This window comes from Limulus polyphemus, unplaced genomic scaffold, assembly GCF_000517525.1.
Source record: "Limulus polyphemus unplaced genomic scaffold, Limulus_polyphemus-2.1.2 Scaffold3277, whole genome shotgun sequence".
NCBI lineage: Eukaryota > Metazoa > Arthropoda > Merostomata > Xiphosura > Limulidae > Limulus > Limulus polyphemus.
In genome coordinates this window covers 10,238-21,634 of record NW_013668887.1, presented here as the reverse complement: position 1 = coordinate 21,634, position 11,397 = coordinate 10,238, and the positions used below count along the sequence as shown (strand labels likewise).

Below are 11,397 nucleotides of genomic sequence, written 5' to 3'. Positions count from 1 at the left end.
AAATGTACTAGTGTTAAATGTGATCTGATAACACCATATAATTGTGCTAGTGTTAAATGTGGTCTGATAACACCATATAAATGTACTAGTGTTAAATGTGATCTCCTATTTTTAGGGGACCTTGATCCCTCTGTGTCCGTTTTGAGCCTGAACTTACTAGACGCTGAAAACAGTTTTTCCGTCCCTTGAGAATAACACGATTAGTCTGTTGAACATTTTATGTTTTGTTAATTCTTTAATTACTTGTGCTTTAATCCTTTGATGTGTTATTAGTGTTGTTTTATGAACATGCACAAAGTACGTCCCCTTATTTAAATATAAAAAGTTACATGGAATATCCTATTCACTATTAAGTTTTTCAACCAAGTGATCTTGGACAACGTCAACTCATCTTAAATATAAACAGTTAAATGAAATGTCTAACTCACCTTCAACTTTCAGAATAACGTGATATTAGGCAGATTCAACATCATTTTAAATATAAACAGTTAAATGAAATGTCTAACTCACCTTCAACTTTCAGAATAACGTGATATTAGGCAGATTCAACATCATTTTAAATATAAACAATTAAATGAAATGTCTAACTCACCTTCAACTTTCAGAATAACGTGATATTAGGCAGATTCAACATCATTTTAAATATAAACAGTTAAATGAAATGTTTAACTCACCTTCAAGTTTCAGGATCACGTGATCTTGGGCAGAATCGACATCATTTTGTGCATAACACTGGTAAACGCCACTGTCTTCCTTTTCAAAAGAAGATATTTCCAACCTCCTATCAGGAGTTTGTTTTATATTCACTGTCTGATCTTTTATCCAGTAAGTCGTTTCTACAGGGTTCCCATTGACTGTACAGTTCAAACCAATTTTTTCTCCGTATTTCACAACTTGTAATCTTGGAGACCTCGGTCTGATTGTCACAGTTAGCTTAGCTATGGAAAAGAAAACATGTTCTATGTCAGGAACTTTACGAGAAACTAATACTGTTTGAGTAAGAACTGTACGAGAAACTAGTATTGTTCTATGTCAGGAACTGTACGAGAAACTAATACTGTTTGAGTAAGAACTGTACGAGAAACTAGTACTTTTTCAGTTGGAACTGTACGAGAAACTAGTACTGTTCGAGTAGAAACTGTACGTGTACCTAGCACTCTTTTATTTGGAACTGTACAAGAAGCTAGCATTCTTTCATTTGGAACTGTAAATGAACCTAGCACTCTTTCAGTTGGAACTGTACGTGAACCTAACACTCTTTCAGTTAGAACTGTACGTGAACCTAGCACTCTTTCAGTAGGAAGTGTACATGAACCTAGCACTCTTTCAGTTAGAACTGTACGTGAACTTAACACTCTTTCAGTTAGAATTGTACGTGAACTTAACACTATTCCAGTAGGAACTGTACGTGAACCTAGCACTTTTTCAGTAGGAACTGTACGTGAACCTACCACTCTTCAGTAGGAACTGTACCTGAACCTAAGATAACCACTTACCTCTTACCAGAAGAGTTCGTTGTGTTCGCTGCTCACCTAAGGAATTTTTAGCAACACATACATAGTCACCACTGTCGCTAATTCTCGTATCCCGAAGGATCAGGGTCCCGTGTAAGAGGTTCACCCTTGACCCCAGATCGACTGCCCTTAGTTTCAGACTCTCGAGGCGATACCACTGATACTCTGGTCTAGGATGACCATGAGCAACACAGGGAAGTTTGGCGATGCGTTTTTCACGTACTTCCACAATGTTGGCTTCTTCTTGTATTCTGGGTGCGAATTTGTTACGAGGTTCTGTAGAGAAACAAAGGAAACCAAAATCATAAAACATTTGGAGTTTTGAAAATCCTCGGTGTTAGCTTTCATAACAGTCAATATGAAGTTCACAGTTTGAAGAAAACAGAACCTAAAATACCAATAGTTATTTCTGACCTGTCACTACTAGTTTGGCCCACGATGAACTGAACGTTCTCTCTCCCGTTAGAATGTTTGTCACCTGACACCTGAACCGCTGTTTATCGTCCGTATTTCTGACATTATGAATGTGAAGTTCACCCGTAGAGAAGCCTAAGTATTTGTCTCCGCTGAAGTCTGGAAAATAAAACAGAAAGGAGAATTTTATTCAAAATAACATATATTACTGAGACCATTTAGTGTAAAGTTTGACAAATGTTTTAATCAGTTAATAAATTGTATCAGATGTATGGTAAGAACTTATGAATGAAATTGAAAAATAATTTAATGATAGGTGAACCACACTATATCTGCTATATCTATCACCAATGAAGTCTTTTGGCTAAAACCAAGACTCATCACTTCGGCTGGGATAAGACAGACACATATAAACTTGTTAACTAAGCGTAAAGCAACTACCAAACCTAATAGATCACACAAACTAGTTTAGTATAAAACAACAATTAAACCTGCTAGATGATAGGTAAACTTTTAAAAGTACATACTTGGATCAGCATCAGGTAGAACAGAATGTCCGTTGTTGCTCTCCCAAGCAGATACCACCACATAATGACTTACACCAGTGGGAACCTGACATCTGACAACTGCAGTATTGGTTCTTGTCACAATACTGTCAGACACGCCCACAACGTACGACACGGGAACAACTAGAGAGAGGTAAGAGTTATCAGTTTTCTCTAGGGCTCAAACAACTATAATATTACTTTGCGAGAGGCTGTTTCGGAATTTACTAAATCCTGGAGCGGAAAAACTGATAAACATCTTATGTAGCTTTATCAATGAAAACTACCAAGTTAATTATTTAAAACTTATTTTTCTTCATTGAAAATGGATAAAGAGGTTTAAAACATGCTTATACTTTCCGAATTGCTCGTATAGATACAGAAAGATATAAGAATAAAGGAGCTACAATATTGGTTATTTTTCATTATTTAAAATCACAATAACAGTGTTATTCCATCACATAAAACTTATTGAGCATTATAAAATAAAAGCCAGTAATTTGTACTGTGTGAAACCTAAAATTTTAAAAATGATAAAAGATCATTAGATGTTTACCTGGTCTCTGTAAACATCCATGTTAGATAATTAGCTATTCTCGGTACTCATCTAGGTCACGTGTTTATCTGGTCTCTATACGTATCCATGTCAGGTGTTTTTTTGTCTCTGTACACACCCATGTCAGGTGTTTAGCTGGCCTATGTACTCATCTATGTGAAGTGTTTATCTGGTCTCTATACGTATCCCTGTCAGGTGTTTATCTGGTCTCTGTACACATCCATGTCAGGTGTTTAGCTCTTCTCTGTACACACCCATGTCAGGTGTTTATCTGGTCTCTATACGTATCCATGTCAGGTGTTTATCTGGTCTCTGTACACATCCATGTCAGGTGTTTAGCTCTTCTCTGTACACACCCATGTCAGGTGTTTAGCTGGTCTATGTAATCATCTATGTGAAGTGTTTATCTGGTCTCTATACGTATCCATGTTAGGTTTTTTTTGGTCTCACCTAAACACAGAATATGGATGTGTACAGAGATCAGATAAACACCTGACATGGATGCTTACAGAGAATAAACACCTGACGTGGATGTATACAGAAAACGGGGATTTATTAAAGTGATCAGCTTCGCAAAGTAGCTGCGGGGATTACTGCCGCTGGATTCACCCATTGTATAGAAACTCAAACATTCTTGCCAGCAATGCATTGTATATACTAGGAACCAAAGCACCACATTTCTTTATTTATTGATCACTATTTTTAGGAAAAATCATTGTTGAATTCCTTCAACAGACATATGCTAGTTTCATTAATAACATAAGTCGTACGAATAGGTTTGTGTTTTTGTCCGCTAAAACAAGGACTCATGTACACATATATATTAAAGAAACAAGACCAAATACACCTACCTTCCAGTTAGCAACAAAAAAAACTGGAGCGTCATATACCTATTATATATGGATAGATACTACTGCTGAAAGTTATCCTTTTCTTAGATCTTTTGATGTGTTCAGGGACCAGCTAAATATCGGACATGGATGTGTACACAGACCATATAAACACCAGCCATGGATGTGTACACAGACCAGATAAACACCAGACATGGATGTGTACACAGACCAGATAAACACCTGACATGAATGTGTACAGAGACCAGATAAACACCAGACATGGATGTGTACACAGCCCATATAAACACCTGACATGAATGTGTACAGAGGTCAGCTAAACACCTGACATAGATGTGTACAGAGGTCAGCTAAACACCTGACATAGATGTGTACATAGACCAAATAAACACCTGACATGGATACGTACAGAGACCAGATAAACACAGGATATGGATACGCACACAAATAAGCTAAACACCTGACATTGATGTGTACAGAGGTCAGCTAAACACCTGACGTGGATGTATATAGAAAGCGGGGATTTATTAGAATGATCAGCTTCGCTAAGTAGCTGCGGGGATTTATTAGAATGATCAGGTTCGCTAAGTAGCTGCGGGGATTTATTAGAATGATCAGCTTCGCTAAGTAGCTAGCTACTTAGCGAACCTGATCATTCTAATAAATCCCCGCAGCTACTTAGCGAACCTGATCATTCTAATAAATCCCCGCAGCTACTTAGCGAACCTGATCATTCTAATGCACTGAGTACATCCACTGTATAGAAACTAAAACATTTCTGCCAACAATGCATTGCATTCAGTCTAATTTGCTTAAAAACAAATGTAATAACATTTTCTTTATTGAATTAACATTTTTTTCATACAAATCCTTGGTAAATTTTACTTTGCTCTTGTATAGAACTCAATACTAAATAAGTGTTAGAAATTTTCATCAAACACTTACAAAAATATATATAATAAGATGTCAGTTAACTATATCAGGATGTGATAAGTAAGCCTAAGATACTATTTTATTGTAATTAAGCCTAAAGTGAAGACATACTATGAAATCACATAGCCTAGACCCAAGTGAATAAAGTTGATCAGGAAAAAATACTAATTCAGTTTTAAACACAAATGATTTCTGAATTAAATTGTGTTGTTGTTATATCACCAAGGTTTAAAAAACTAAAAAAAAACTTTTTAATCAAGGCGAGACATTAATTTAAGAAATCAACAAATATTTTTTTCAGTTTCGCTGTCTAGACATTTCATTTTACACTTTCAGTGTATAGACTAACAACCGTGTCAGGTTATACTTAAAAAGAACATTTCTATAACATCCCATAATAGTTGAAACACTATATAACATTCCATTATAATAAAAAAACATTCTATATCATTCCACAACAAATAAAAACTCACACTGTTGTTGATAAGCAACATAACATAAAACCATTGGTGGAACGTAGCACTACGAAACGACAGACATTGAGTTGATTTATTTTGCGTATTATCTCATAGACCGTACTGCGAGCACGTATTCCGTACTAAACCCTAGTAAGTTAGTATATTCTACGTATTATTTCACTACAACGTACTGCTAGCAGGTATACCGTACGAAACGCTAATAAGTTAGTTTTACTACGTATCATCTACTTGATCGTATTGGTAGCGTATATGTTGGTTCGAGCTAAAGGTGACTTGGTGAACGAAGCGCTTGGTTAACGAAGCGCTCCGTTTCTTGTCTTGTATGTAATATAGATAGTTGTATATATAGAATATATATATTTGCTTTTTCTTTTCTCTTTCACGCGATTATTAAAGAAAGGTTGACATTCAGGACAAATTAACAAATAGAACAGAAAACTATGGGTGTCGTTGTTTAATTTATTACACACCGTGTCGGTCTGATAAGAAAATTTGACAACGCTTCATCTCGCCGTGCCTGAAATCGGAGCTCACATCTTTGAAACGAAGCGTCTCTTTGTGTGTAACTAAAGTCAACATTCGTCAGATAACTTAACAACTAAGCAAGCGAAGCTAAGTTCTATTCGAATCGAAAACAGAATCCGAGCCAGTACTGTGTACACTGTGTTATACAAAAGAGGGCTTCTCTGTAGTATTTTGCTGCTGTAAGAAAATAACATACCTCCAGGAGTTCCAAATGCTGATCAAACCGAAGTTGGTCCTTTGGTTTTTAATAGAACGTTTATTGTGTGTCTTAAGAGTTTTACACGATACACATCCATCTATCCATACGTAAATATACATCCATATTTATACATCTATCCATACGTACACATACATTCACATGTATATATATATCCACATGTACACATACATTCACATGTATACATATATCTAAATGTACACATACATTCACATGTATACATATATCCACATGTACACATACATTCACATGTATACACATATCTATATGTACACATATATTCACATGTATACACATATCTATATGTACACATACATTCACATGTATACACATATCGAAATGTACACATACATTCACATGTATACATATATCCACATGTGCACATACATTCACATGTATACATATATCCACATGTACACATGCATTCACATGTATACATATATCCACATGTACACATGCATTCACATGTATACATATATCCACATGTACACATACATTCACATGTATACACATATCCATACGTACACATATATTCACATGTATACATATATCCACATGTACACATACATTCACACGTATACATATATCTATATGTAAACATACATTCACACGTATACATATATCTATATGTAAACATAGATTCACATGTATACACATATCTGTATGTAAACATACATTCACATGTATACATATATCCACATGTACACATACATTCACATGTATACATATATCCACATGTACACATACATTCACATGTATACACATATCTATATGTACACATACATCTATGCATACAAACATCCATCCGTACATATCCATCCATAGTACAGATACATCCATGCTTAGATATATCCAAACTTACACATTCACCAATCCACACATATCTATACATACTCACAGATCCATACGTACATATCCATCCATAAGTACAGATACATCCATTCTTACATATATCCAAACTTACACATCCACACATATTAATATGTACAAATACACACACATATGTATATATTAAGTACATGAAACATACACACGTAAATCACAGTCTAAAGTCCACTTGACTTGTCAGTTAATGTTTTCATCTACTTCAAACTTGACTTAATGTTCTTACGAGTGAAAGAAAGCTATCAATTTAAAATATAAGCATTCAGTTATCAAGATTATGTCCAATTCCTTTAAAATGTATTGTTTCAAAAAGTTTACGAAGCTTTGCAGCGGTTGATATTTGTAATAAGTGCATACTCGAGGTACATGTTTATAATTGAAAAATCAATCAACCACTCCGAACTACATCAGCGTTCAGAAGTGTTTTCTCAGCTATAACTTTACCTTACGACACTATCGAGCGTACAAGTACTCAACTTTAAACAGTAATGACACTTAATGTTCAGAATTTTGTAAGATAAAATGTTTAGTGCCAAATAGCCTGTAATAAGAAGAGAAACGTGACGTCACGCACTATGTTTGTGAAATTGACAACACCCTAGGGAAGCCTTGACTGTCTTCATCATGTATGTTAGTTTGATATCATTTCCAATTTCCTGAAGATTTATCTGAAACACATATAATTGACTTTTGTTTTGTTATGAAAGAAGCAGTTTTGTCTCTCCTTATCCAGCTGTAAATGTAGGCCTTTGTTTCTGGTAAAGTCTTATTGTGAACGAGATAACCTTATATCTGTACATCCTGCAAAATACAGCTGTAAATGTAGGCCTTTGTTTTTGGTAAAGTCTTATTGTGAACGAGATAACCTTATATCTGTACATCCTGCAAAATACAGCTGTAAATGTAGGCCTTTATTTCTGGTGAAGTCTCCAGTGACAGGGCGTGGCAGAGGTTGTCCAATACTCTACTTCCCATACTCTCCCCTCCCCCCTCTCATTGCGTGCATAGTACAATTGTAGGTATGTAGAAGTCGAAAGGTTTTGTATACTGTTCCATACAACGATAGTAAGAATGTTCGGAATATTATACATTACATATCTCGGAGATGGTCCCTAGGACGGCTGTTGTTCTAATATCATAAACTCATCAGTCAACAGCCACAATGATTAGTTGAAAAACTCCTTAACAATCTTACTCTGTTTTAAATGTCATATTATACAGTTTTATTGTTGATCCAAATGAGAAAACTAAACTTATTTAGAGAGTTTTTCTATTAAAAGATCCTGATATTTAGGTCGCTTGATACTAAATGTGCGGTTGCTGGATCAAAACTTGTCACCTGATATGCTCGCCCTTTCAGTAGTGGGGCGTTATAATGTGTAGTTCATTCTCGATATTTCGTTGTTAAAAATAGTAGTCCAACAATGGTGTTGATTAAGTTACCTTCCATCTAGTCTATCACTATAAAATTAGGGACGGCTAGGATTGATAGCCCTGGCATAGCTTTGCGAGAAATTCCAAAAACAAATTATTTTCAAACGTTGTTATAATGCATGATGCATAATTAAAAAAATACAAACGATAAATTGAAAATGGTAATTGATCTCTGAAAACATTGATAAAATGATAAACAAAAAGAAGCATGTATTTAAAAGTAGGAGTGTATTTTATCTTCTGAACATCTTACCTCCTCTCACGCGAACGTCCCTTGATCCTAAACATCCAACTGTGCTGCTAGAAACACACCGATAGATGGCGTTGTGTATTTCCGGTCTGTAATCTCCTGGATGGAAAGGTGGAAAAAGAAGTGCTCCATCCGACCGAATGTATCGTAATCGAGGAATATTTGTAAGTGGAGAGCCATCAGCTTTTCTCCAGGTCACTACTGTAGCCGGACGTCCGGTCAAAGAGCAAGAGATGACCATTCCACTGGAGTTGAGAAAGGGCACGTAGCTCGGCGGTTCCGTTGTAAATACTGGAAACAGATCATCAGCCTTCCTGGAAACTGATAAGTGAGTGTGAGACATTGTTTCCGTACTTAATGTCAATTAACATACCTCCGATAACTGAGTGTGAGACATTGTTTCCGGACATAATGTCAATTAATATACCTCCGATAAGTGAATGTGAGACATTGTTTCCGGACTTAATGTCAATTAACATACCTCTGATAACTGAGTGTGATATATTGTTTCCGGACTTAATGTCAATTAACATACCTTTAGGTTTGCGTGACTTTATAAAGCTGCCGCTAGGAATTAATGATGAAAATGCTGCACGATGAGGCCCTGGATTTACTTACATGCAACTAAGTCTTCAACGATTTGGCCTGACTGGTTCCAAATGTTTTAATTTTACTGTTTGTTTTGGAGTAACGATCATGGAAGTATCGACTAAATCCGCATATTTTATGATATCTTATTACTATTCCAAGAGAGTTACTGTCACCATAAGTTCTGTGGTAATATTATCTTGAAGTTGAAAGATGGACAATTTGGATAGGTGCTTCGTTCGAGCTCATGTTTATATAAATAATTACAGTATCAACTAAGACATCATCATTATGCTTAGCTGTACCTAGTTAGTAGAGAACTGTAAGTGATAATACTGTAATAATGTCATTCCAATTTCTAGTATCAACTGAGACATTATCATTACACTTAGCTGTACCTAGTTAGTAGAGAACTACACATAATAATACTGTAATAACGTCATTTCTCATTCTAGTATCAACTGAGACATCATCATTACACTTAGCTGTACCTAGCTAGTAGAGAACTACACATAATAATACTGTAATAGCTTCATTCCAATTTCTAGTATCAACTGAGACATCACCATTCCACTTAGCTGTACCTAGTTAGTAGAGAGCTGTAAGTGATAATACTGTAATAATGTCATTCCAATTTCTAGTATCAACTGAGACATCATCATTACACTTAGCTGTACCTAGTTAGTAGAGAACTATAAGTGATAATACTGTAATAACTTCATTCCAATTTCTAGTATCAACTGAGACATCATCATTACACTTAGCTGTACCTAGTTAGTAGAGAACTACACATAATAATACTGTAATAACTTCATTCCAATTTCTAGTATCAACTGAGACATCATCATTACACTTAGCTGTACCTAGTTAGTAGAGAACTGTAAGTGATAATACCATAATTACTTCAATGTCGTGTGTTATGAAAGCACCTAAAGTACTTTAGGTTATTAGTTGTGAGTAAAAGACTTAACATTTGATATTTACTTTATTTGTTTCTAAGTAACACTCATGAGCTGTGAATTCAGCGAAACTGGTCTGCTGTAGCAGAAACTAGCGAATCAAAAATAGATTACACCTCTACGTAAGCTTTCTTCACTGAAATTCCCGTTTTGGTAAAGAAAATCAATGAAAAAATAAATAAATAACCAGTTATTCAGAAGAATAATACCGGATAATAAATTGTTACAGTATGTTACATGTTATCCAAACACCTGAAGTTCTTTAGGCTGTTAGTTGTGAGCAAAGAAATATACAAACTAACCAAATAAACAACTCCAATATTCGTTACAACTTCAATATCATTACACTTACCTCTTCCAAGCGAGCAGAGAATTAAAGATGATAATACTGTAATAACTTCAATCCTCATGACAAGCGAAACTAAACTCACAAAGTCTCTGTGTTTGACGAACGAACAGTATGTCTACACATGAACAGGATAGGATATCCAAGCTACAGGGCGCCGAGTCTCTTGACATCGCTTTGTTAAAGAAATCCACTGCGCATGACTCTGAAGCAAGAGGAAAAGGCAGGTTGTGTAAATTATTTTTAACTGTACTTGCATGCACCTCTCACTTGAGATGAAATAAAAGACAAATTGATAAACTAGTCAGACTTGTTAGATCAAAATAAATGACTTCTTCAAAGAAATTCTTAATTCCATTCTAATCAACCAACTTTAAGCCTAATTTGTGTTTAAAGAAATGAATGTCAATTAGAAACTTTCCAGTTTATCACAGTGTTTAAAAGTAACTTATCCTACTGTTTGATTAGTGTGTTTCTCAAACAGCTACTTCAACTTGATCACCAGATTAAGAAGATATATTGAATTGATTAAATGGAATAAAGTGTTTAGTACAACGTAAGTTTTATTTATTTAGGCCAATGCATTAACTGATATTAGAGAGATAAAACTGGTCAGATGAAGCAGTGTACCTCAAGTTTAATAAAGTAGTACAACGTATGTTTTATTTATTTAGGCCAATGCATTAACTGATATTAGAGAGATAAAACTGGTCAGTTGAAGCAGTGTACCTCAAGTTTAATAAAGTAGTACAACGTATGTTTTATTTATCTAGACCTACGTATTAACTGACATTAGTGAGATAAAACTGGTCAGATGAAGCAGTGTACCTCAAGTTTAATAAAGTAGTACAACGTATGTTTTATTTATTTAGGCCAATGCATTAACTGATATTAGAGAGAT

At 35.0% G+C, this 11,397-nt stretch overlaps 1 protein-coding gene across 7 annotated transcripts in view; it reads right to left on the bottom strand.

Moving 5' to 3' along the window:
* Positions 1–11,397, bottom strand: part of LOC106469055 (Down syndrome cell adhesion molecule-like protein Dscam2) — a 77,591-nt gene that overhangs the window by 63,262 nt on the left and 2,932 nt on the right. For 4 of the 7 annotated variants that reach the window (XM_022397452.1, XM_022397455.1, XM_022397449.1 and 1 more), the window contains exons 2-7: positions 10,503–10,701; positions 8,607–8,924; positions 2,456–2,617; positions 1,929–2,087; positions 1,497–1,790; positions 675–938 (exon numbers count right to left, since the gene is read on the bottom strand). In XM_022397452.1, coding sequence (XP_022253160.1) covers positions 675–938; positions 1,497–1,790; positions 1,929–2,087; positions 2,456–2,617; positions 8,607–8,924; positions 10,503–10,560 — 1,255 coding nt within the window. In that variant the 5' untranslated portion in view covers positions 10,561–10,701. Of the gene's footprint in view, positions 1–674; positions 939–1,496; positions 1,791–1,928; positions 2,088–2,455; positions 2,618–5,286; positions 5,459–8,606; positions 8,925–10,502; positions 10,702–11,397 lie in introns of those variants that run through there. The other 3 variants (XM_022397451.1, XM_022397453.1, XM_022397456.1) reach the window with 3 other exon arrangements.